Raw genomic sequence first — 27,992 nt, forward strand, 5'->3', positions numbered from 1 at the left:
AGAGTTAATTTTCTTCCTAGTAGCTGCTACAGTGCTGTAGTTTAGATTCAGTGTGAGAATAATGTTGATAACACACTGATGTTGTAGTTGTTGCTAAGCAGTGCTTACTCTAAATCAAGAACATCTCAGTCTCCCAGGCTCTGCCAGTGAGGAAGTACACAAGAAGCTGGGAGGGAGCATGGCCAGAACAGCTGACCCAAACTGGCCAAAGGGCTGTTCCTTTACATTCACTTCCATAGGCTTATTGATTGTTTCTTGCTCAAACCCTCCTGCAACAGAGCCTGCAATGACTGGAGTCCTGGAGCAGAAGGTTGGCTCTGAGCCCCATGTTGAACACATGGGTGGGTGGGGATCTGTTGGATGAGAAGGAAAACAGTCACGAGTACGACAGCACAGCCAAGAATCAGCAATGCCTGGATTTCATCTCCTACTATTCAAAAGGAGACAGCAAAGCCAACGTTGGGCACCAGCAAGGAGAAACAACGGTGATGTCCAGTCCTGTTCTCAACTGCAGCTGGAACAGGCTCAGACCTAGAGGAAGGCAGCGCCCTTTGTTAGGAAGTGCCAGGGATTCCTATGAGACTTTGTTCAGCTCTGTGTTGTTGTTGGCAAAGATCAGCTGTAGTTGCCTTTGGACTGTGGAGTTACCTGGCTGATGGACTCCCACAGCTGCTTTACAAGACCACAGAAGAACAGTGGCAGTCAGCTGCTGCTTGTGCTCCGTGGTGAGCCCAGTGAATCACAGGCTGCAAAACTGCTGCTAAACCTAGTCAAGCAAATCCCCAGTCTACATTTTTCTGGGAATTTACTGCTTTTTTTAGAGATTATTACAAGTGAATTTTCACCCCTCAATTCTTACTGTTAAAAAAGTAAAATAAAAACAAACCAAAAAAGACTCTTAAGACCGTGAAATAGAAGATTTTTTCAAGAGCCTTGAGATTTGGTCTGAAGTAGGCTCAAGCATGCCCACAACATCTTGACCAGAATATACCTGATGATTCCTTATGGTTATACTTATTTTTGTATTTCAAAAAATACTTTATCTGTTTCCCTGTGGTGCAGCATTCTGCGTTCTTGCAGACTCCTATTCTCTCCTTCTCTAGGATAAATACAAAAGCATTTAGACAAACTGCCTGGAAGATTGCATATCTCAGATCCCCTTGTTAAAGCTTGCCTTTTGTCAAGTCTTCCATCTCTGTCCTGCTCTCCTTATGCCTTCCTCTCCTGAGGATATGAACACCTGCACTTCAGAAACAATCACACAAGTTAGTTTAGCTTCCAAGCCTTACTTGTATTTCAGGTTACCATCCTTCTTAGAACTTTCTCTATGTCCTGTAGTAAATTAGCCCTAACACTCTGAGAATTCATTCTCCAGCCTTCCACTTCAGCGGTCAAAGACCACTTCTTTAACAAGTATGCAAGTAAATAAATTGTCACCATCTCTGGCTGCAGCAGGGTCTCTCAGATCATTATCACATTACTGCAGGACGCAGGCAGTACACCCCACTTAACCTGCATTGTCACTGTGGTCAGCTGGGAAAAAGAAGGAACAGACCAAATCAATAAATTGGAGGTATGTAATCCTAAAATTGTTTTAGTGACGTTCATCTTTTCAAGTAAGCACACTGTAATCCCAAGGATTGCTTCCTTCTAGTGCTTCCACTGACCTCTTTTCCCAGAAAAGCCCCATGGAGGAAGGTAACATGGTGAGAGTAACCACTCAAAAATGTGCAGCATGACCTACATGAAAAAGTTGCAATATGAGCTACTTGAAATACTAGAATGAAACATAGATTTAAGAAAAGAAACAAACAGTGTTTCGAATCACTATACTTTATTAATACTTCAGAAACATCAGATCCTACAGTGGCAGTTCTTATCCCCACCTGTTTCCAATCACTGCTTTGAAACAACTTCTTGCAGTATGCAAATAGATACATGAGGCACTGTGTGAATACAAAAGTGACAATACAAAAAAATCCCAACAATTAAACCTCATGCAATACATACATATATAAAAAATATGGTTATGTAGCATGATACACACAAGCACTATTAGAACAATCCATGTAACTGAATGTACAATATGCATAGCATTTAATGATCAATGACAACAGGTTTCTGACCTGTGCATAAAACCAGTCAGCTTAAACAAGAGTTTTAAGAGACTAGATAACTGGTTAAGCCACAGCTTATAAAACCTGCTGTACTGCAGCTTTTCTGCTCAGGGTCACAAGTGCAGATTAGCATACAAAATAAATAAGGACTATGATTCTACAAAACTTGGCTAACAGCTCCTATTTCAAAATCACTGGCCCTCTTACTTTCATTCAAGGTTCATCAGCCAACACAGTGGCAAGAAATGTGCTCTGCTCTTGTACTCTTTTAATACTGATAAGAACATACAGTTTTAAGTCAGCAGGAGCAGTTACAGAGGTCTCACTTACCACTACACAAGCACGGGACTGGCGTTACAGTACGGAGCAGACCCTGAAGAATGGCACTGACTGAGAGGTCACTGAGCCTCGGGATGTGCTGCTGCTCCCAACCTGACTGCTCAGCCAACTGTGGCAGGAGAGAGAGAGCTGGGGAGGGGAAGGAAGGCAGAAAGCTTTTCCCCCCACTCTCAACAGTGCAAATGTTTGAAAGCACAGTCAATCTGCAGGAACAAGGAAATACAGAGACAAGAACATTTCTGAAGTCCTGTAATCAGGGTGAGAGCTATTGTTACCTGACATAAGCTTAAGCATTCCTATGAAGTAAAATACAAATAACAGGATTTTCTTCTCACATATCCAATACTGGTCCATGCCAAAGCAACAGTTATTCTAGTCTCTCATCTTCCTAGCTGACATGGTTCTTTTTAGACTTGGTGTTGCAGGCCTCCAAAGATCAGACCAAATTCACTATGGACACAGATGAAGTGAAAATTACAAAGTGGCAACTAAACTGACTTAACTGCCAACAGATTTTACAGCCTAAAAAGCAGCGTTTTGGGGAGGGAGGGGATGACAATGTAAAAGGACATAAAAGACAGAGAAAAAGAAAACTGGGAAGAAAATAGGGAGGACACAGAACAGAAGTGACTTGCAGAAGAGGAAGTTAAAAGTAATTAAAGTAATTAAGTTAGAGGAACTTAGAGCTAAAAACTTTATACTGGCCTTTTTTTGTCAGTACAAAGTTTTGACTCCAAATAAAACAAATACCTTGCTATTATTAAACACACTGAAGGAAAAAAAACCAAAAAGTGGGAAAAACACAAAGAAAGCAGCATTAATCATGCAATATTCAGCTGAATGCCTTTTCGCAAAGTTATGAAGGGCACCATGAAAAAAAGGAAGTATTTTTACTGCCCTGAGAAGGTCCCCATAGGATCACCCTGGTTTCCTAGCTATTATCTCTTTATCCTTGGACATCCAAATAGAACTATCATTGCTTAGATAAAAGGATAAATAGTTCCTGGCGGGAATGATGGTCACACATTCGGGCTCCATTTGCCAAAGCAACAAACCTTCTACCTGCCTAATGTATTGCCTCAAAAGGGATAAATAACTTCAAGGAGTCATCCACTAGATCAGGAAGGACCAATGACATTCCTGTGCATGGAAATCCAGAACCATTTAATCAGTAATAACTTCAGTATTTGATATATTAATATCTCCTGGAAATTAGTAATCAGGCTTAATAGTTGAGAGAAAATTCAATAATCAGAATCTAGCTAGTCACAAAGCCCAGATATATTTAACTTTCTAAGGAGCTGAATATATCTTGTCTCTTCAACTAAAAAGCACATAATAAGACAAAACTCTGACTGAGAGGAGTTTGTTATCAAAATAAAACAGACATTACAAAGCAGCTAAATTCATTTGCTTGAAACAGTGGTTTTCAGCCGACAGTGCACTGCCAACTCTTCTAGGCTGCTTTTTTTTTATTCCATTGTTTGCATTCCAAGAAGCTTGAAAACATTTCTTTTCCTATTGATTTTGTCCTCTACTGTTTAACAAAAACTGCATCTTGCTAAATTTTCTATGTGGCCAACACAGCTGTCCCTTGTTTATTTTTGTGTGCACCAGCGGCAGCGTGCGCAGCTTGGAGCACGCATTAAACCAGGGACACTGAACAGCTTGTGAGCGTTCAGGTCTGATGGGTCACACCAAAATAAAGGTTTAAGTGATTCTCTGGAAGATTTTGGTTTCCTGTTCCATGCAGAGATAAGGTTATCTGTCACAAGAGCCTACCAGCTCATTTTAAGGCATTATTTTAAGAAGTGCTTATTGACAGATACACGTTCAGAGGTGCAGTCACTCCTTCAAGTCTCCATTTGTTTACTTCCCAGCTGACACAACTTATATAAATAAGAATAGCTTTAAATTAAATAAAATCCAAGAAATATATTAAGCCCAACCAAAACACATTCAGAAAGTGTCTGCCTTAGCTCTTAAGAGCTGTCAATGCTGCAAAACAAATACTCCACAGGGCTGGCTGGTTTAGTGGCTTGATTCAGTAATGCAGAGAGGACCAGCCTCTTGGTTTTGATGCTGTTTGAAAGGTTAGGATGAGCTTGGCAGAAACTCCCCTGCCTTCCAGCACTACTCAAATGCAACCAGACCTGCTATAAACTTGTGTTTAGGGAGAGTACATAACTTCATGTAGATTGGGAAGTTTTGCATTCATTTGAAAGCTCATTTTTCTCCTTCTCCAATCCTTCCTGAGTGGCATTTTGTTCATCAGGAGGGTTTGCTCCTCGAAAAGGGAAAATGGACTATTTCTTCTTAGTAGGATTCTCTCTGAAGGCACAGGCCCAATTGCAAAAGGGACAGTGATAGAACTAAGCAGGGAAATTTAATTCAGGCTTAACCAGAGCTGAATTATACATGAATCATCTGCAATCTGCTCTGTTGTGGCTAACATCCCCCCACCTTCTCCCTAAAGCATTTGCTTGATACTTCAGTACTGTAAGACTGGAAACAGACAATGGCTGGTGCTGTATGTTCAGTACCTGCATCCACAAGAATACAAATAATTTAACCAACAGAGTCAAATTAGTACAAAGAGTAGAGCTGGAATATTAATTTAGACTTTACTGTCAATGCCCTTTATAGATGGAGGGTATTTGCTAGCTACCTTTTGTGCAATGCCATTTAAAAATACCATTTACAAAAGTTCTTGGCCACTTGTTCTGGAAATACCTTTTTTAGGTTAGTTTTTGAAGTCTTTAGGTTAGTTTTTAGGTGGGGGTTTTTTGTTGGTTTTTTTTTTTGGTTTTTTGCCTGGGAGGGAAGCTTCAACTCCAAAGAACTGATTTAAGCTATCAACTGAAAACAGGTTTTCCAGTGCACACAGCCAACTTATCTCCAGAATTCAGAAAGCAAGAGAAGCACTTTTCCCAACATCTGACAAAATAATGGAAATTTTAGTGGCTCCTCATGACAGAAAGTTAATGGCACTGGAAATGCTTTCTAAAAGAGCAGCATCACATCTGACTTTGAATTGAGATAAGTGTCTATTAAATGGTATTAAAGCCATCACTGTGATTAACACTGCTTAACTGCCAACACTGCCGTAACCACTCTGTGCCCAATTACTCATCTTGCAGGGCTCACCATCCCCTCCACTCATTAACACACTCCACATTTACTCACAGCAGCACTTGCACAGTGACCAGGAACTGCAGAGGCTGGATGCTCCCTCTTAGCACTACTTTACATGGAAGGATGTTTGGAAAAATCCATTTAGTAGAATTAGCTTTCCAGGTAGCACTGAGGGGTCACAGCAAGTCACCTTGGACACTTTTAGTGCTATTCCTTCTTTGGCTGTTTGAAGACAGAGTTACCACAGCTGAGCTCTGCCTTCTTAATGGGTGTGTTTCCAATTCTTTCAAGCACTGGTATTTCGCTCTAAAGAACTGACATTTGTAGCTCTATTTTCCAGCCCACTTCCTTTTTAAAATAGGCATTAATAATACTTAAATGCATTCCTGTCTCTCTCTTTCACTCCTCCATCACTCAGAGGGTGGATTTTACTTAATCTCCCTCTGTTCTAAAAATTTTCCTGCATTTCTCTCATCTGTATTCTCAGGGAAAAAAAAAAGACGCCAAAACGAACTCCCAACAAATGTAATTTGTAAAATTTTAATCTTGTCTCTGCCAGACCCAGAATATTCACTGTCTTAGGTGTGTGTCTTTGAAGGAGAGGATGGGGAAAGGAAGAGAAGGTAGAAGCATGAATTACCCATAAGCAAAAGAGATGTTGGATATCCACTAAGCAGAACAACTGAAGCCAGTTTCCAATCACACAACGAAAGAATTTAAGTGTGCTCTGTTTTAAAAATTCAGTCTCCTTTAAAGAGCAATTTTTCTTCTGCTGAGTGCTAAAATGCTGCAGCAGACATTCATTTGGAGTCTAGTAAGACATGAAAATTATTGAACATTTGTCTTGAATCCTTCAACTAATTTCTACAGCCTCCTCCCAAACAGTATTTGGGATTTTCCTGTAGATGACACATTAGGAATTACTTATTCTAGTGATGGGATACAAACTCCCTTTTTTGACCTGTTACAATTTCTGTTGACCTGACCAGACTTTTTAAAGCTAGTAAGAAGTCTCTGAAAATGAGAGAAATACTTTTAATCCATGCTGCAATCTGTATGAGTTCTCAAAGATTGTTCCTATCCATTTACATCTCAAAGAAATGAAGCACTATGTCAGTCAGAATGAATGCAAATGTAAGGGAACAGCTTCTAAGAATGCAGAATTTCTTCCCTAGAGCATTGCTTGAGAACTAGATTTTATGATTGCCACAGACAGCTTTCTAAAGGCCCACTTCACTTAGCTCCCATAAAACAGAAATTATCAAATTTGAAACAAAAAAAGGACATTCTCATATAGCTGCAAGCCTCCATCAAAAGACTTAAGACTTTCTTGCCTCTGTAATGCAAATCTGCCCAGAAAAGGTTAAAATAAAAGAACCATTACAAAGACTTTGGCTTGTTCAGTCCCCTCCACCTTTGAGGAAATTTGGCAAATTTCAGAAACTAAACCACACCATGGACTTACCAACTTTTCACACCTCCCTTCATAAATACAATAGCTTCCCCCTCTGCTGATAAACCTCAGACAGCAATAACATCAAACAATTCTGCATGATTCTTACTATATTAATAATAGAACTATTTCCAAGACACCAAGAGGCACTAGTGGCCATCAGGATTTAGCATGGAATCGAGTATCTGGGCGAGAAATCAAATTTATAAATCCAAGGGGATTACTGCACAAGTCTAAGGGCTTCCTTAACTGAAGAAGGTTCACTACAAACACTGATGCCCAGCCCACCAGGCTGCCACAATGGAAATCCTTCCCCATATATTTTAGGGCATCAAAATGTAGGATGGAAAACTGTTTACGATCTTCTCAGAAGAAAAGCTCCTGTGGCAAAAAGGCAGTTGCTGTCTGAGCTGCAATGTAGTGAGAGAGGAGGTCACTGTGGAGCTCCTGCGTTAAAAACTGTAGGATCTTCCACAGCAATTCCAGCAAAAGCCTTGGGTCACTGTGTCATCCCACATCAGTGAAGGATCCAGAGACTTTGGACATGGACAGTGCTGCTCTGTTCCTCCTTTGAGCCATTCCAGCTCTTCTACCTAAACTTCCTCCCTAAGCAACATTAATGCTCAACATATTTTAATCAACAGGACTGACATATGGCAATGACATGTGCTTCTAAATGTGGCATACAATCTTGCTGCCAGATGCAAAGCACTTTTTGTTTAGACAGCAAAATTAATAACAAATTTACCATTGAGCCTTCAGATCTTGTTGAGTTCTGCTAGCCCGGCAAGACAAAACACAACCAGAAGCTCTAGCACATCATGAATAGAGCAGTTGTGCAATACCCTCACACATTCATTACAGTTCTTTCATCCTCTGAGCTTCACAGTTCCTTAGAAAGTTATTCAGACCCAAAAGGTTCATGAAGTGTGGCCAAATTAACCTTCCATTAATAAAAACTGTTACTAAACTGTTTCTAGTTTGTATTACTAAATTTACTTGTGAAGGCCAGAAATTACTTCTTTTTAAATGAAATAATTACTCAAATTGTTACTTTATGATTAACTCTAGAGCTTTCTGCACAGGGCAGGGAGTAAATCACAGTGAAGCTTTTCCACAAACCACAAGATTTGGCAACAAAGATGTTTTTTTGAAACCTAGTTACCACTAAATAATTCACAAAAAAATTGAAACATTTAAGTGCGTCAATGAAAACAGAAAGTCACATTTTAGAAACTAGGAACTGGCTGACCAGACTGTGATAGGCAGCCAGCAATCCTTGGGTGAAATATTTAAGGCACTTGAGGGTAGTCAGGTTTTTTACACCAGATAATAAAGACAGAGACACTTTAAAATTCCAGTTTAAATAAAAACCACAACAAAATAAAGTAAAACTGCAGAACATTCCTCCAAGTGTAAAGTTCAGAAAATTAACAAATAAACATTTACAATAAAAATAAACTTCTCCTTTGCTATAGTACACAAAATAGTGGTAGGAAGAGCACATTCACCTGCTTGAGCACACAAACTGCAAAGATCTCTCTCAAATACCACAAGAGGGGTCTTTCCTTTTCAGGTTGCCAAATAGCCAAATAAGCATATTTCTTAGGGGGAAATAATCCAGTGCAGTTAAATATCAGATTCCAGTCTATAAACCAGAGCATCCCAGAAAGCAGATGATTTTTTACCATTTTCCCCAGGATATTTCTAGCTGGTTTTCCTGCTTTTTCTGAAGCATCCAGTTTTATTTTCTCCTCTCCATACACACAAATGTTAAACGTTTCTGTTTGAGTAAAGAGGCCGCATCATTCTTGTAGTATCTTTGGTACAAACCAAAAGCACCTTACACAGCACACTGGTGTCACCCAGTCCCTACACACTGAGCCTGTTCCCACAGAACACACACAGGAGGAAGCTTTTCTGTGGTGGGGACAGCTTCCCCCCTCCAACTTCCAAAGTAACATCACAGTTAAGTACAACATACAGTGCTCTTTTTAAGCACTAATTTAAATTTTCACTCAGAATTCATGAAAGGCATATTCTCATCCATTAGCTTATACCTGTTACGGTTTCTTACCACTTCCAGGACAGAGGGATATGACCAGCAGCCCTGGGACACACTTCAGGGTTTGCTCCCAGAGATGAAATAGCTGTACAAATCTCCATGTCTGTTCAGTGTTTTTTGAGGGGAGGGGGCGGAAAAAAGGGAGAAGGAAAAGACAAATGGGAACTCAGTAAAAGGCGTCTTGCCTTTCTGTTCCATGTTTGTCAATTTGTCCTTTTTTCCTGATACATTTTGCCTACTGTATTAGAGGCTTCTTCAGTGGAAAGCAGTTCCTTACATGAACTTACTTGAACATTCTGGACTAAACAGATTCTGTCACTGTGTGGCGGCTGCCTCGCAGCTGAGGAAGTTAAAGGGTGAGCTCTGAGCATCATCATCAGCCCTAGGGCTCTTAGAGTCGTTGAGACAGTCTGCCAGGATGTCCTGAGGATCCCTCAAGAACACCACCAGAACAGTGATGTTGTCACTGGATCCATTTTCCTTGGCAGCAGCCACCAGTCTTTCTGCTGCTTTGAGCCCCACTCCTTTGGTCTGCATCAAATGATCCAGGACCAAGTCTACAACCTCATGGGGCTTGATGGCATCAAAGAATCCATCGCAGGCAAGGAGCAAGTAATCTTCTGAGCCAGTCAGCTCGAAGGAATCTGCATCTGCATCACCAGAGACGTAGGGCTTCTGGCATATGTCACCTGAGACAAGCAACCAAAGCAAAGGCTTTATTACTTCACACGCCAACACTTACTTCCTTACCCACCAATCACTTTTACCATCCTCAAGAACAGCCAGATCATGTTCCAGAGATACCTGATGCAGGACAAGAGTAGTCAAAAGCTATGGAATAAGCATGGAAGACACTTTAGTTTCTTTAAGGATGCTTGGAACCCACCTAAATCCTGTGGGTTTCTAAGGAGTTACTTTAATTTATGCTCCCCTAATCTTGCAGGGAAAATAAGGAATTTATTCCTAAAGTTTTTCTTTCAGAAATGTATTTGTGCAAGGAGATAGTCAGGTGTTCATTTTGCAGGTGTGCCTCTTGTACAGCCTTCAGAATGCCAAGAAAATCAGATTTTTCTTAGCTATCCAGATACATAGCACAATGCCCTAAGAATCTGCTCATTGTATTTAGTTTATCAGTTTTGTATGGACATACTTACCAAATATGAGTTGCTACTGATCCAAATAGCTTTATACAAATTCCATAGTAATCTGCTCCCACTCATACATTACATCTACTGTATTGCCCAGGGTTTTTTCCTCTTTTTGCCCTAATTGGCAATTAGCAAAGTAAGCTTGTTTAATAAGATTGTAAGAATACTACAATTAAAATGCTCCAAATTTCTGGATATTGAAGGAGAATGCAGTGATTTGACTCAAGCAGAAAGATCTGCAGTCAGGAGAAAGAGACATTCATAATAAAGTGGACAAAACCCCCTCACAATTCAGACATTCAAGCACATAAAAAAGGCTAGATAAACATTTATTGCTTCCTCCACTTTTACAAATTAAATGCTGCACATTTGTTAAACTACTGTAAAACATTACAGTAGTTTAGGCATTTATAAGAAGCAAAAAACTTAGTATTAGAAAAAAAATAGGACTATCATGGCTAGTATGTATAATAAAACAACATTCTATGCTCACAGTAAAACCAAAAAGACGATGTAGCTGCAAGCCTTATGGGAAAGACAGCTAAGTGGTTTACTATTTGTTTGATGCTGAACAAGACACCATTTACAGTAAACAGCCTAAGGTGGCATGTTTTGATCAACTTTAATCTGAAGTTTACTGATTCTGATGGTTTATCTCACCAATTGCTCTGGAAACAGCCAAGGTACCATTAACCCGCCAGCAGTCCATGTAGGTTACACAGCCACCCAGAGTCTCAATCCTTGCTCTCTCATCCTGAAAAACAGGGGAATACATTTTGTTTGCTGCTCCAGCTTCTATATTTCTACAATGAATACAGCAAACACACATATCAGAATCTAGCATGGAAACATGCACACAGGATTACTGGAAACAAGCCACTACTTTCCATCCTTGCCATGGCTTATCTGCTTATCCGCTTATCCATAAAGCAGGAAAAAAAGCAGAATTCTCAAGTTTTTGTACCATCATATCCTTTCCCATATGGATGAGTAAATTCTCCTGCCACTTCTTCCCATTCCATACAGCAACTGACTGGGTGAATATATAAATATTCAGAATGAAATACATGATAACTAGGCTAAGTAACAATAGTCTTTGCCCTGATACTCCTTTAACTACTCAGTTATTACAAATATTCATGCAATGAAGGCAAAGGCTCATGCAATGCCAGGTAAACTTGCAAGGTCCCCATCCAATTTCATGGAATAAAATACCTGGCTATTTAAAATAGATAGGAAATGCAATACACTTTAAGCCAGTTAGACCAGCAGATTAGCATTAGCTTTTCAATGACAGTACTGCATATAATGAAAGACTTGCATTATGCTAACATTTTAAATTGCCATTAATCTCAAATTACTAAGATATTTTGTAACAGGCAGATTTAAATTCACACACAAAAATCCTGTGAAAGTCTTTAATTACTGCAAATTTTCAACAATCTGAGCAGGAACTGAAGTCAGGACTATGAGTACCATTCATTAGTACCTTCAAGCAGGCAAGGTGTAGGAATCACCTTGTCAAGACACAGGAGTGGATGCAAAACAAGAAATTGTTAATTCCATGCAACCTACCATGCAGTAGATGTACTTATGTAAAGCACCAAACACTTAAAAAGGCTTGACTCCAAGAGGTTTCAAGAGAGAATCTGACATCACACACTTAAGAAGAAAAAACAAGCCAGACTTACTTCTCTTTCTGGTTTGTGAGGTTCCATTAATGTCACAGCTTTCCCTTGCTGCACAAGCATCACCTGAGAGTCCCCCAGCCATGCTATGTGTAGTTTGCTCCCTACAATCAATGCAGACACACCTGTTGTGCCACTCCGCAGCTTCTACAGAAGGAAAACAGGTGTGTCAGGTGAGTATGCAACAAGCCCTGCTAGGATATATGGCATTACTGAAAACTTGGGTTCAATCACACTAAATGCAGTAGATTAGACCTGCTAATCCTAATTCAGATACTTTAAAAAGAAAGTACAGGATAGTAGAGAGACTTGAAATAGACTATTTATAAACATATCTTCTAATATGCAGATGATTAATACAGTCTTATGTTCTTCCTTCTCTTGCTATTAATTCTAAAACCAATCTAGGAGACTAAGAGCTCTGTTGTTTAAAACAGACATGCAGAAAAGCAAGAGGATCTGAATTTCAGTAGAATGAACATTTCACAAACACATCTCTCCAATCCCTTTCACATTCTCCACTCTAACATTAGCAACTACAAATACCTTGCTCCACACAGATCCCCTTATCCTTGGGTATGTAAATCAGAACGTCAACAAAGGAAAAAATCTAACTGTCCTAGATTCCCTGTAAAGATTAGTGAGAATCAGACCTTATAAAAATGCTGGTCCCTCTTTTGTACCTCACTGACAGAAATGAGGATATTAACAATGAGTACTTCCATTGTACTTCTATACTAAGAATTCTCAAACTGTGTAACGCAGATTTGAAGAAAGAATGTTCATCATACCAATTCAATTCAAAGCTGATCAATAAGTTTAATGAACTGAGGAGTCTGATTTAAATCATAGAACACATTTTTCACTTACAGCTATCAGTGACACTAATGGTAGGACAGGAAAGAGGAAGATAGCAACCATATTATCAGGAAGAGAGAAATCTCTTTTCCAGATAAGAGGTAGGACAACAGAACACCTAGAGGCTGCCCAATTTAGACAAGGAGGCACCAGCATTCTTCCAAATAACTGATATGTCAGAATAATTTAAATAATTGTAGCACTTCTTTTCAATTACTCATCTTGAACTCCCAAGCACTGGTTTTCCTCAAAATAAGAAGTAATTTGATCAAACAAAACCTTTATATGTAGCATAATTTCATAAAGAAGTCAGTGATTCAAATAAACTGTACTGCCAGAATTTTCTGGATAATACCACATTGTCCAACAGTTCTCAGTGTTATTTAAATACAATGGAGTTAATCTCTACCCACTCACCTCTCTTTTGGCTTTGAAAAGAAACATTTCATCTGTCTTCTGGAAAGAGCATTTCAAGGCCTCGGCTGGATTCTTAATAATCTCTTCATGTAACCCAACGTTTACATGTAAGTGGGTTGCTGAGTAATTGGCAGCATCCACTCCACCATGGCCATCGAACACCGCAAAGTAAGCACGATCAACGTCATCCTTTTGCGGGGGGGGGGGGGGGGGGGGGGGGGGGGGAGGGAGAGAGGAAGACATTCCTGTTGTTCAAAACCAAAATAGCTCACAGACTGGTACCAACAAACAAAGATTCTTTATTCTGGGCTTTCTTCCATACAAATGGCAATTTAAGTCCATTTACACATGTACAAAATGGGTGAAATGGGTACTTCGCAGGCCAATTACTTTTCTTTGTTTGCTGTTAGTCACTTAATGTCCTTAAAAATAACCTGGATTTGAAGCAGCAGCGTGCTGGTTATGTAGTCCTCTGGCAGTTTCATGAACTGGCACTTGTACAACTGCTGTTCTCCCCCTTTCTGTTCTTAGTATCATAGAATGGTTTGGGTTGGAAGGGACCTATTCCAGCCCCTCTGCCATGGGCAGGGACATCTTCCACTAGACCAGGTTGCTCCGAGCCCCTCTCTTGTAGCCCCTTTAAGCACTGGAAGTTGCTATAAGGTGCCCCCAGAGCCTTCTCTTCCCCAGGCTGAACAACCCCAGCTCTCATCCTGTCTTCACAGCAGAGGTGCTCCAGCCCTCTCATCATCTTTGTGGCCTCCTCTGGACTTGCTCCAGCAGCTCCATCTCATTTTTATGTAGTGGGTCCCAAAGCTGGACATATCTTTGCAGGTGGGGTCTCACCAGAGCACAAAAGAGGGGCAGGTCCTCTCCCTTGGCCTGCTGCCCTCACTGCTTTTGATGCAGACCGGGACGCGTTTGGCTTTCTGGGCTGCAGGCACACATCGCTGGGTCACACTGAACTGCTCATCAACAAACACCCCCAAGTCCTGCTCCTCAGGGCTGCTCTCAATCCATATACAAGTTGTGTCAGTCACAAGAACATTGTAACTCCAGCAACATAGCACTAGGTGAACTTCCCATCTCCCTGTATCATAACTTATGACATGAATCCCAAAGGCACAAGATCCTCCCTGCATCACTTCTTTATCAGGGCAGTAGTTGGCCCCCAGCAATCTGAGTCACTAAGTCCTTGCTCCAGTGCAGACACGATAAATAACTTACGGCAAGAAATTCACAGATCACCCATCACCAGGCCCCTGTGCTTACAGCAATGTCGCAAAGCTGCCCAGCCAGCCTCCCCTGTTGTGTCCAGACTTACTGAGAGACCGAAGAGCTGATTGAACTCGGGGAGGAGGACATGGCGATCCTCCATCTTGCGCCGGGCGTTGCGGATGGCGTGGATGGACACCAGCAGGAAGCGCGTCAGTGGCCTCAGCGATGGCAATTGCTTCTGCCACTCACAGCACACATCCCTCAGCTTGTTAAAAAAGCAGCGCTGCAGCGACTCCTCATCCAGCACTGACAGCACAGAAACAAAACAGTAAGTGCTGCGTCCCACTTTCCTACACTACCCCATCTTTTGGCCTGTCTTTCCTTCAAGTTTCTTTCACTACAGCTACATACACACATCCAGCACCCTGCTTTTACAGGCTCTGCAAGAATTAAAATGAGGTCCTGAGAATAATGTGGAGAGAAAGTTGCAACAAAAAACAGTGTAACACTAGGGATAATAGCAGCTTCTTTACTTGCTAGTTCTTTTTCAAAATAGAGGTTTATCAAGCAGGTGATTACATTACAAAAATCATAACAAAGACCCAAAAAAAAATCAGTCTAGTATATTAGACATGAATGTTAATATTATGTAAGTAAAATTAGTAAGATATAGTGATAGGAATTCCTACCTACTGAAAAATAAAAGGGAATCACCAAGTGGGCAGAAAAACCTTCAAGAAGAGATTGCTGTTGTCTTGGACGCAAGGGTTGAAAAAGCACTGGCCTGGCTTTGGGTCAGGTTATGTCCTACTGAACCACTTCAACCGAAATAACAAGAAGTCTGAAAATGTTTGCTGAGGTCAATAGCTCAACTCAGAGTTGAGCTGAACAGATTAGAATTTTAAGCTGTTATCTTTATCTTTTTAAATACTCATGGTTGTAGAAGCTGGAGGGACAGAGCATTTCCGCCGCTCTCCAGCTTTGTCATTACAGAGCGGAACCACAAGCGCCCATTGGGCACAGCCTGAAAAGCTCCAGCCAGACACTCAAATCCTTTTCTGGATAGATCCCAAAGATCAATTAATCCAAACTTACTGTTCATCAGACTGAATGGCTTGGTGCTTGGCATTGCGTCTAGCTTTGCAACACAGTATCCCTCCAAACAGGTAACAATTTAAAGTTCTGTTATTTGAGTAGGAAACCTGCCTCAATGCTAAATCAACTAACTTCAAAATGCACTGAAAAGAACATTTATAGAGCAAAAATAATTTGCTGGTCACTAGTGTATATTCTAAAGAACTGCAGTGCATGAACTATCTCTCCTGTATCTGTTTTATCCTGACTCCTGATAACACTGCTAGCATCAAAGCTTCCTCAGAATTTCTTTTTGTAACTCCTGGTTCTCAAGCTTTTTGTTTGTTTTTTTTCCTCAGCAACAGTGGCTGGCCAGCTTCAGATGCATCTCTGGGCCTGAAGAACTGAAAGCTTAAATTTAAACACACATCTTTGATTAACAGCCACTACATACTAACCAAAATTACTTTTGATTTGCTTAATATGTAGGTGTTAATGGGCAAGCTATAAAAACCTTTAAATATTACATCATCCCATAAACAAAATAATTAAATAGGACAGCATCTTAAACAGCCTTGTCTACAGCTGTTAGTTTACATATTTGTAAATGTCTAGACTAATACTGACCAGAAGAGACATATTGCTGTTTAAATATCAAGCTTGTGAAATCTGACAAAGAATTTAGTACCTTAACAAGAGACATGCTTCTGCAATGTACCACAAACAGTGGTACTCACACGTGCACACCCCCCCATTGCTTTTATATAATCACTTCTCTTTCATTCCAAGAATGCTTTTTTTTTTGGCAGAATTATTATAATTACTGCAGTGCAGGAAGAGAATCCATACTGTGCTGTAGCATGAGGAATATCTTTCCTTCTAGTTGTACAGTTAAAGTGATGTAATAGCAGTTACAAGATAGGGGAAAACAAGTACAGTCCAAGGGTGCAGAAAAATGAACACCTTTAAAGTAGCTGTTCCTTGCTGAGATCAGGCAACCAAGTACCTGAACAATGAGCAGTTTCCATCCCGTTTGATAGGGGAATGAATGGTCAATAGAGATTTGATCTAAATGGCAATGGTAACATAAGAACGAACAACCAAAATAGACAGGAATATGTAAAGTGGAAATTAAAGAAGGTTTCAACCACCAGAACAGGGAGGGTTCTGGGGCATTGGTCAACAAGGAACAGTGAGAGAATGTGAACTAGTTCAACATTAAACTCATCCAAGGATTTTCCAATTTTGCCTGCACTATCTTAAAAGTAGACTCCAGTCCTATCTTTATGGCCTTCAGAGTAAAACAGCAGCCTGAATATCTTACAAATGTCCCCAATATATAGTAACCAGAGACATTAGATGCTTGTGACCAAGAAAATGTCCATGTCCTATCAAGTTCTTCATTACTCCTTGTTTCTAAACGTTATTTCTTTATCATTCAGATAGGGTTGGTTTTGGTTTGTGGGCCCAAGATTTACATAAGACCCAGAACTACAAGTTATAATTTTAGGCTCACAAATGTATAGCAGTTCATGTCTTATATGACTGCTATATTCACCTCAAAGATAATTACACAGATGCCAACAAAGAGTCCGCAGCAGAGTGACTGCAGGATGCTCTGATAACAGTTTCCAACTGCTGTGTGAAAACCTACGTAATTATCCTAGGTGAGTTACAATATGCTGCTTCTGATTTTCCTGTAGAGGCTGCAGCGATCTGGTCACACTGAACTTGAATTTGCCAGCTCCCCGTCAAGGCAGAGTCCTGCCCCAGGCCAGGTTAGCTGCAGTGAGTGAAGGCCACAAGCATTAAGGCGAGGGATGACATAATCAGGGTGCAGCATGACTTAATTAACTGAGTTCCCCCTCCTGCCGTTTCAGACTTGGACATGAATGCTGGAAGAGCCTTATGGGAAGTGTCATATCCTGGCCATCGCAGCGCTCTGTTTGGGGCACACTGAACTAACTGCCTTTCAAGCCATCCCAAAGAAGTGGAAGGGTGAGGATTTCCTCTTACAGAACAGACTGGGTTGCCGAGGACATCTCCATTTTTATCTTCTACTCTGCCTGCATCCTGCTCCATTTAAATTCTTGGCACTGGGACTGAAGGTTTGGTGAAGCCTGATGTTAAACACTTCAGCACGTAAATGCACTAGGACCATCTGTTACACAAGGCACAAACCCAGTACTCAGTCACCAAGGTCTGCTCTCTCTCCAGTTCACTCAGGAGAAAATGCAGGCATCAGGTAGAAGACAAATGCATCAGACTCTTCTTCCCTCAGCATCCCACCTTTATAGGGCAGAGTGGGAAGAAAAGAAATCATCGATAAAGACAGAGACTATTGAGCAACTTGCCAAGAGAAAGATCTGGAGTTCCAGGATGTTCAAGATGTGGAGCAGCCAGAATCTGGTTGCCAAGACAAAAGCAAGATGGTTTATATGGTTGGTGTGGCCGTACAACTTGTGGTGATGTCAACGTCAAAACACAGGAGTAATTAGCTAAGATCACTCTACCAAAGGGAAAAGGGCACACTCTTCCCTTTCAGAAAGCCAATCCACAGGATCAGTCAGGGCTCCAGACACTGTGTTTGCATGTTGCTCACAAAACTAGCACAGCTTCCTTTCATCCCACAGATACACAGCAAAAGCAAATGAAGTTCCATTCACTGCTGCTTGCCAAGCAGCCTAACCAAATAAATCTGGGAAACATTTCAAGACACTGAAGTCTTCTGAAAGACAGCCTCTGGGAAAACCACAGACAGAAAAAGAAGTATACTTACAGGTGAACCTTTCCTCATCTCCTTCTCCCTCCGTTTCCACATTTTGCAGCTTAAATTCAGTCAAGTCTGTTTGGAGAACTTCATCAACTGCAGCATGGATCAATGATGCTGCAAGAAGTGGTGAAACACCTCTGCTGGTAAGAAAAGGAAGGCAAAGCAAAAGAGACTGCATTAGTTTAAACTGAGCTACAACCTCGCAGCGTATGGCTGGTGACCTCATACTTAGAAAGCATTGCACACAATACCAACTTCATTAGTAAACTAGTAGAGGAAACCATATGTTCAATATTTATTCACACAAATCTTTAGTAAGATCCTCAGTTAGACAACTGCTTTCTCAAGAATGTAAAGAGGAAGAAGTGTATGAATCATATTTTCAAACTGTTGCCTTACACTCCAGTCACAGATGGTACCTCCTTCTCTTGAGCTCTCAGATGGGAACTGCTACCTTCAATTTCAGCCTCTGAACACACACATTTTGTTTCTACTCACGACACAGCATTTCTTGCTCACAGTCAACAATCTCACCACAGACAGTAGCAAAATCTCAATGTTGTGGTAGATGCAAATCTCTAAAAAGGTTACTTGGAACTCTCCTTCCCCTTACAAGAAAAGTCCTGCTTAGTGCTAACCTACAGCCCTCATCATTCGGTTTATTCTGACTGGAAGTTTTCCAAAGAAACCACCCAGGTAAAAGATGCAAAGATTTGAGACTGGGCACTAGGATAAGAAGAGACTCCAAGACTTGTGATTTAGATGAAGCTTTTAGGCAGGCATCTAGAAGACAATAATGCTACATGATCTGCTCACCATCTCTTGTTTACTCAATGCTTTATTCAAGCCACATGTTTATAAGAAGCACAGACTTGGTATGTTTTTGAGTCTTTAAACAAGTAAGTCCCATCCAACTCCAGAATGAGGCTACTATAAAATAACTCCTATATTCCCTATAGTCTCATGGCAAGCACTAAAAACTACAGTACACAACACACGTTCCAGCCATTTTCTAAGAGCAGAATGAAGAATAAGCACCAAAATCCATAAAGAGCCACTTTATCCATTGTTCATGGAGTGTTTGATTCCCACAAAAAATCGAATTACATAACCAAAGCAAGTACCACATTAAGGCACCTACAGCAAGTCAAGGACAAGAGTCTGTTTTGCCAGGAAACATTTTACAAAGTTCTGCATAAAACTGGTTTGCTGGGGAGTATGAAATGGTGGAAGCAACTGGTCTGATGTTGCTCAGCAATGACTGGTTTGTGCATACAGAAGGGCAGAGAGGGGAAGACCACGGGGTTTCAGATCCCAGTGACAACAAGCTGAAATGCATTTTGCCATTGTGCTCCTGAAAGAGAGGCCTTGTCACATCCTCACAGCCGTGTATGAGTACCTCCTGTGGCAGCAAACAGACAGCATTGTCTCAGTCAACAGGCTCCAACACAGGCCTGCTTTATGCTACGCATTCTGTGGCAGTGACAGCCCAATTTAATGAGTTATTTCGGTACTTCAAATAGATGGCAATGTGTTTGCAGTCCTTTCAGTGCTAGCTGCAGTCATGTCACATCAAGGGAAAACAGAATGCAGCTTTTTGTTTCTTTTTTAAGGCTAATATGTTTAGGGGAGTCAGTTCCTTTCCGAGCTCAGTTAAAGTAACAATGCCCACTTATAATGACTCTGACACTGACAGACAACCTTTTAAAAGGTCAAGCAAGAAATACATCCAAAACAGATATGGCACCCCCTGCACTCCAAAAATCTTTCTTCCTGTTTTTGTTTGCGTAAGAGAAAAAGAAAGGAATATGAAAATATAAGCCCCACAATGTCAGATGTGTTGCTGATGCTGCTGAAAGTCAGAAGCTTTAGTCAAAGCACGTTTCAGCTCCAAGAATAGAGACAAGAAACATTAAGAACCAGCTATGCATTTAGCTGCACAGTGAGAGCCAAAGCTTCAGCCATCTTCAGAATTTCTCTGCTGTGCTGGAGGAAAAAATCAACTCTAGCCTGGGTTCACAGCTCAGGATCAGAAGAGGGCTTAATACTTTGATTTTAAACTTCGTATTTCTGCTTTCCGGAATCCAGGATTGCTGAACTGGGTCCATAAAAAGCAGCTTAAACAAAAGGAAATCTACTTAGTGCTATAATGCACAAGTCCTGTATAAACCTCTGCTTACAGGATGCCTGCAACAAAGAAAAAATTTACATATTATGTTACATCCTTAAACTTTTTCCAGTTGCCATCCAGTCCCTGAAAAGGAAATTCAGTGATTCCTCAGTACTGATACACTTCATTCAGCTTTGCTTCCTATGTATTTCCTCCCCCTCCATAGCTCTGCAAATCTATAAGAAAGTGGTTGTTTATTGGGATTTTGTTATGCAGTCAGCAACAACATCAAACAACTGATTCTGACACACTGAAAAAAGATAAAAGTCTAAAAAATTACCCAACCTATTTAGTTCAATCTCAGTTCTGAACAGAACATATTTGTGATTACTTTATAAACTCTTTATTATAGCATTACCATATTGGCAAGACTGGTTTTCACTCGAGCTCAAGTAAATGGAGCTCTAAGGAATGGCATCTTTCATTCAGGTTCGATGTTTATCAGTTTTAAGTTCATCTTCTGAATCAGAGACTTTAGGAGTTAACAAAATGTGTCATCAAAAAAGAGCAAGAACTGCTGCTTTAGTTGAGAGCTACAAGGTCTCACTTGGCTGGAGAGTATCTGGAAACTGCTGCAGTACCTATGGCAACCAGTGCAAAAGTAACCCACTGCAATTACCATTACAGACTTCAAACCTTTCCTGTAAGCAAAGAAGAATGTCACTTATTGTTAAAATCTTCCTTTCAAAGAAGCCCGAGACACCCTGGTGACGAGCTGAATCAAGCATAATTTAATCTCCATGAATCAGAAGGAACACTGTAGCTGTTTCCTAAGGGGAAAACCAACCGTATTGGGAAGAAGAGGAAAGCTGGTGGGGTGTGTTACACGCACAGGATGCTACTTTAAGAGAATCTTAGGAGAAACACGTCAGCCCCATTTCTCTGGCACGCAACACCAAACACTCAGCCTCGGCACACACAGGCTAGTAGTAAACAGACTTTGAATTTCTTTGCTGCAGGCTATTTCTTTGCTAACATAAAGGGTGTGTTTTGACCACAATAAAAAATATTTTAAAAGAATTAAAGCATGTTGTAACAGTGCAGATGAGGCATTGTAGCTTCACCAGCAGCTGAAGTCAAATTGACAGTGGCTGGAGCATGGAGCTCATATCCTGCAGCCACTCACAGTAAAATACAAGCCTCGTTTCAAAAACCTGAGTACAGATAAAAGAAGTAAGTTAAAGAGTAAAGCAATACTTATGCTAATAAAGAAGACACTTAAGTTTATATGCCACTTTCCTCCTTGAAAGATTCTGGACTACTGGACACACAGTACTGGTAAAAGGAGCTACGCAAAGCTCCTGCTAATACACATACCTGGGGGCCAAAATAAAGTTACAGAAGTAGAATGCAATTATGGTATTTTGCATACTTTAGATTTGGCATAAATTATAGAACAAAACTTACTTCTCTTGTTCACCTTGTTTCTCTTCTGCAATACAATTTAGTTATCTATTTTATTTCAAAAGACCAGCTGTCACACCACCACAGCCACAGTGTAATCACATATGTCAGGTCAATCATAAGACTGTTACTGACCTTTTTAGTACCAGTCTTCAAAAAGAAAAAAACCAGAATACGTACATTCTTTTGGGAAGCAGAAACCCAGTAAGACAACTTCTTACTTTTTTTTATTTGGGTCATTAAATCGCCAGGACACTTGCAGTGAGTGTTTCAAACAAGTCACTGGTTCAAAGATGTTCCTACCTCTCCTTCCCCTCCAGTTTAAGAGGATGTATTCAGAAGTCTCTAGCAAACAGCTTTGTGGGTAGGGGGCAAGCATCCAGAGCATCAAAGGTCAGGCCACCACACCTTGGCCAGAGCCTCAGCTACAACTACACTTTTTACAAAGACTTGAAAACAGCTGACAGACTTCCTGCAGTGCTCCACGCCCAGCTTACAGCGGCTTTGAGGACACAGAATAGTGCAGCAGATGGCAGACCCCAAACAGCTGCTCCTCAGCACTGGAAGCAGAGGAACGAGCTCTGTGTCACTCCTGAGGGTGGTACAAAGCCTCTCTAGGACACACCAAACACCCATGTTTACACAAAGCCTTCTGCATTTTTATTTACTTATTTTGCAAGCGAAAGAATTCATTCCTCCCACCCCAAACAGACATTATTACCAAAGTCATAGCAACAAGGCAGCAGTGGTACTGCAGGCCAGTGCACCACTGTATAATCCTCTTTTCCTTTCAGAGTGTGCATATACACATATGTTGAGGAAAATGAAGTGCTGTATCTGCTAGCACAAGCTCTAGCATAAGTCAGCTGCAGCTGCCTCAAGTCCAAGGGAAGATGTGCCCCTATTTGTTCCATGGGCTCTGTAACAGCAGAAGATCACACCCAGCACAGCTCTGCCACTGTGGGCTCAGGGTATGTTTCTAGCATGTTACAGCTCTATCAGCAGTGAGTTTAGTGCAGATCTGCAAATGCCAGCAGTTCTCCAGCAAGTGAAAGATCCTCTCACACTGCCAAAATAATAGCAGGTCACAAGTTTCCTCAAACAAAAGCTGCTTGTATTCAGTATTTTCTCCCCAATCTGCTACTTTTATTTCACTTTCTCTTTTTATTCTTACAATCAACTACAGAATGTTTCCACTCAAGCAGCTCTAAGCATTAGCATTTATTAGAGCAGTACCCAGAGCTCCCAGGGTGATGGTGGCCAGAAAAGTACAAATAGACATCCATTAAGGAGAGAACATCTGACATCCTACAATGCACAAGAAGTTGTTTCTTGTGTTAATGACATCAGGTTGCTAAAAGAGATGAACAAGAGAATCAAAACAAATACATAAACAATGCCACACACAGAATTTCCATCTCTTATGGTTACATGAAGCAGGTTTTTTTTTCCAGTTTTTCTTATGAAACTACCAGGAGCAGCAGCTTCAGAATCCAGAATCCATCTGTACAGGCCCTTCAGTCATTACTGAACAGTTTTTATACAAAATGTGCAAGGAAGAGTCACCTGCTACTTCCATTTAATTCTCTGCAGGAAGAAAAACCACACAGCAGAACAGGAGAGGCTTAATTCCACAAAAGCCACTCTTCAATTAAGCCCTAAACATGTTTCAAAATTGAATATTTATCTTGAAACAATGACAGAAAGGGTGTTTCACACAGGTTATGAGAGCAAAATAGCAAACACGTTCCAAGCAAGGAGAAATAGCAGTGCATTACACTAAACGGTTCAAATTAGGAATAAGGAAGTAAGTTTTAGGGGATTTATTAAAAGCAGAGGTCACAGTAGAACGTAGTTTTCACAGAGGAAGAGGCTAAAGAGCATTTTAAGAAGAGATTGGGAAATCAGAAGCAAGGTAAGATTTTCTTTTCCTGGTCCTCATGCTTAAATCATATAAAAACATCAAAATATCAGAATTGCTGAATTAACTACTCTAAAAGCAGGGAATGCTGGAAATAAAGATGCCAGGGCCTCACCTTGGGCATGAGCACTACAGTGTAAAGCACAAAGACACAAAACAGGATGCTGAGGCAACAGCAGATTGATTGGGAGGGGGCAGAACAGGAAGCCCAAGTCTCTCAACTGTTATTGTAGTAAATCTCCTCAAACAGGAAGGCTGCAAGAATTTCACATTGTTCTTTGGATATGTCACAGGATGGCCATACAAGTTTCAGCTCCTATCAAGGGGAAGACAAAATTTCTATATTTAGGGGTCTGATTTCATCTCATGTTCTGTTGCAGTAAAAGTCAGGAATATTTCAGGTTAATTTCTAAAGCTTGGGAAGTAATTAATGGCCTCTTCATTCACAATCAGCTACCTTCATAGACTATCAGAACACAGCTATTACCCAAAAGTGTATGTTAATTAAAATTCTGCAAAACAAGATTACTTAAGCCTGCTCCAATTCTTCAGAATGCTATGTATGTATTTAGCTGCAGTTAGTAGCAGGCAGTTCCATTGATTTAAATAGACTATTCAAAGTAGAAGTATATGCAAAGCTTCACCAGATTAGTGATTTAGGGGCAAGTCCTGCCAGGGAGCAAAATGGTTTGCTGGTTTAGCTGGTGTTTTCCTATGGTAGCTGCATTTGCAGAAATTTGTTAAAATAACTCATTTTAGATCAGGACATCCAGGAGTTAGCCTGATGTATCCAAGTGCTTTCAAGTAAAGAGATGTGTGCAGTCTTGGAGAAGCAACAGCATTCAGAAACTCCTTGTTGGACCCAACCAATGTTATTCCTTGGTCCATTCTCTTCTCAACAGAAATCCTGATCAGTAATGGAAGAACAACATTCCTCATTGCAAAGGCACAAAGGTTTGTGCCTCCAAGCAACTGGAAGAACAAACTAAACATCACCATACGTTGTCTCATGAGCCAAGGATATTGCTGGACCGATATTGGCTATGGACCTTTATTGGCTTGGGCCCTTTGGGCCATGACCCACACATCTGTGCACATGTGAATGAAGTACCTGACAACACAGAAAATGAGAAGCAGAACAGCAGAACTGAGCATCAAACTCAATTCCCAATAACACTTTGATCTACAGAGAAATCCTTCAGCAGCACTAATCACCATGTAAAATACATTCTGTGATGCTGGGATGTTAGAGAAATCTCACACTCCAGAAACAGAGATCAAGCATCAATGCTAGAAGTCAGCAAGGTACATCCACAAACATCTTCCTAGCGTTAAACCTATGTAGAATGACACTGTGATATTTGAGGGCGTGTATTTTCCACCGAGCTGCCATCCATATGTTTGGGATGCTGCCATGACAGCCTGCAGATCAGTGGATCTCAACTACAGTGACCTCTTGCACAGTCACTAATCTGGCACCACTTCTGCATCTTCAACAACTTTTATACAAACATTTAAATGTCTTCTAATGTCAGCCCTCGCCCTTATTTTTCCATGTCTTAAAACCTTTAACATCCTTCTTTCTCTTATCTCCTTACTATTCCCTCATCTATTTTATTGAGGATTCGCATCAGCAGAAAAGTTGATTTAGCCTTCAAAGGTGCATTTTGAATTGATCCACAGTAGCAAACATGGGAAAGAAAATGTAATGTTGGCAATTTCTCACACAATCAGAGACTTCAGTTTTAGTTCCTAATTACAGGGATTATGAGAAGAAGGCCTGCAATTTCAAAACACAAGATTCCTGTCTTGGCCTTGGGCTGTATCAGTCTTCCTCCACATGCAAGAACTTAGCCTACCCAACAGGAAAATGCAGCCTTTTTGCAACTACAAGATGAGGTTTCTCTTTGTCATAGGACTCCAAAACTGAGCTATAATTCTGCAGGGATCCCTACATTTGACACTTTAGGTACACTACTCTACGCCCAAACTCATGGCTTCACCCAAACACAGAGCTGCCCGCAGCCAGCCATAAGAATTCATAAAAACACTTTTCTCATCGATTTCTGTTTTTTACAAACATTTTGTGAAAAGAATTAATAAGTAGATTGCTGCACTTCAATCCTGCTTTACTTTCTTTAGCTCTCTTTCCCTTCCTTGCCAGCTCAGGACTTAGGCAGCTCTGTATGACAGACTGTGGAGCCAGAACCGGCTGCAGGGCAGGTATGTGAAAAATGCAGCTTCTGACACTGGCAGGCTCCTCTCTGTGTAAACACCAGGAGTGACAGGTGAGATGAAAGGATTGCAAAACCATCATTCCTCTTCTGTTTCCACTTGTTACCGTGCCCAATAGACAACAACAGAATGTCAGCAGATATGCAGCTCAGAAATACTGATTCTTCAAGCACTGCAGTTTGAGTAAGGTATCCCATAACTCTACAGCTTAATACCCTCCTCTCTAAATCAATTGTAGAAAGGATCAGCCCGGTCCACATGGCAGAGTGGGTGCCATGTGATAAGTATTTATTCAAGACTGGCATTACCCTGTTCTTTAAAGTGCTCACCCAGAACCACTTTTGCTCCACAGAGTTCAACGATTCAGTGCACGTGATGAATTTGCAATCTCACTGCGGAATGCACAGCTGTGTTTTGTTCAAGAGCAATTTAGTCAAAGCACAACCAACTAATGCAATGATTATCTGGGCCTTTTTAAACTACTGACTAAGAAATTGTATTTCTTTGGCACGCATTTCTCATCTTCAGGTTTAGGCACACCATTACTCTGAATGATATTACGTCCATAATCATCTCTGTAATATGTAGGAGTAACCTGATTTTTAAGGCAATTTCTCAGACAATTTAAATATCTAAAAATCACCTATAGACTTTCAACAACAACAAAAAATATCCACCTGGTGTTCATAAACTCACCAGATAGTAGTTAAAAAGGCAAGTAATTCAAACCATGTTTTCTATCAATCAAATTCCTCTACTAACCAGGTAACATTCAGCATATACCAAACCAGAACCAGTCACCTCCACAGCCCCAGTACCACAGCACAGTCTGATCACCACTCATGTTCTTTTAGACCATCCACAATTGCTGTTCTTGACTCTTACAAGCAGGTCAGTGAAGCGGACTGTGGTAGGAACTTTTTAACACCTGGAATGCACAGGCCCTACTGCCGAAGTGCAGGAAGGGAGTGGAATATCAGGAGACAAGAAATTGGTGGGAAATAACTTGTTCTTGATGAAGCACTAGCTTGCCAAAAGAAGTAAGTCACATCCCAATTCTTAGCAGTGTTAAAGAGGAAGTCTAAACTGTTCAGGAGGAGGGTTACAAGGATGCAGTCAGGGGATGACAGAAGCACCACTGATGAGCAGCTGTGTGTTCCAGCAGTGGTGTGAGTACGCTCCTGAAGTCTTAAGAAAACATCAGCTTCAGAAACCCACACAAGCATGTCGCACTTGTAAGGGCTGGGGAGCTGAGCACCCCTGGCAGCCCTGCAAGGCACCTCACAGACCCGCTCCCTCCCAGACTTCCAAGCTGACCCACACAGGTGCCCCGAGGGACCTGAATTCACGCTGTCGGCACTTCACTACAAGAATCGCCCTATCGCGCTAATTGCAGGCTTGTCACTGAATCCGCACCGAGAGTGGGAAAGGAATATTTTTGAAAAGCACACACAAGCAATACCATAAAGGCACAGGGCCGAAGGCCTGTGGCCTGAATAAAAGCATGCTATTAACAGGCACAAAAAGTCATTTAGAAGGGGGAATAATAAATAAATCAATCAATCTGCAAAACTAAATTTCTCTGGAGACGCTGAGGGCTCTCCCCCGCCCCCAGCGGGCCCCGCGTCAGGAAGAAGCGCCTCCCGCGCCTGCACCTGCTGCGGCCCCGCTGCCGGGGCGGCCCCGCTCCCTCACACCGGCTGCCAGCGGCGCCCCCGGGGCAGCCCGGCCGGAGTCCCCCTCCCGCCCCGCCGCCCCCTCACCTGCTGCCCAGGAGGCTCCTCGCCCGCTCGGCCAGCGCGCCCGGCACCTCGGCCCTGCTCAGGGCGCCGCTCCCCGCGGAGCTCCACGGCAGCGGCTCCCCCGGGGCCAGCGGGGCCGGGAAGTCCCTCAGGAAGGAGCTCAAGGGAGCCGCTGACGGCTCCAGTTCCAGCGCCATGGCGGCGCTGCCCGGCCGGGAGGGGCGGCGGGGCGGGG

The 27,992-nt window shown here is 41.4% G+C and overlaps 1 protein-coding gene across 2 annotated transcripts; it reads right to left on the reverse strand.

The window, feature by feature from the left end:
• Positions 1–1,814: 1,814 nt before the first annotated feature.
• Positions 1,815–27,984, reverse strand: PPM1F (protein phosphatase, Mg2+/Mn2+ dependent 1F). 2 transcript variants are annotated; one of them, XM_039560941.1, is made up of 7 exons: positions 27,779–27,984; positions 18,292–18,422; positions 14,545–14,744; positions 13,221–13,409; positions 11,949–12,092; positions 10,918–11,011; positions 1,815–9,798 (listed from the first exon to the last, which is right to left on the reverse strand). In XM_039560941.1, the coding sequence occupies exons 1-7, from the start codon at positions 27,952–27,954 to the stop codon at positions 9,425–9,427; spliced, it is 1,308 nt and encodes a 435-aa protein (XP_039416875.1). In that variant the 5' UTR covers positions 27,955–27,984; the 3' UTR covers positions 1,815–9,424. The 2 variants fall into 2 exon arrangements, with proteins under 2 accessions (XP_039416875.1, XP_039416874.1); XM_039560940.1 differs by having other exon boundaries at positions 18,292–18,425.
• Between the last annotated feature and the right edge of the window lie 8 nt (positions 27,985–27,992).

This window comes from Corvus cornix, chromosome 15 (genome assembly GCF_000738735.6).
Source record: "Corvus cornix cornix isolate S_Up_H32 chromosome 15, ASM73873v5, whole genome shotgun sequence".
In the NCBI taxonomy this organism is placed as follows: Eukaryota; Metazoa; Chordata; class Aves; order Passeriformes; family Corvidae; genus Corvus; species Corvus cornix.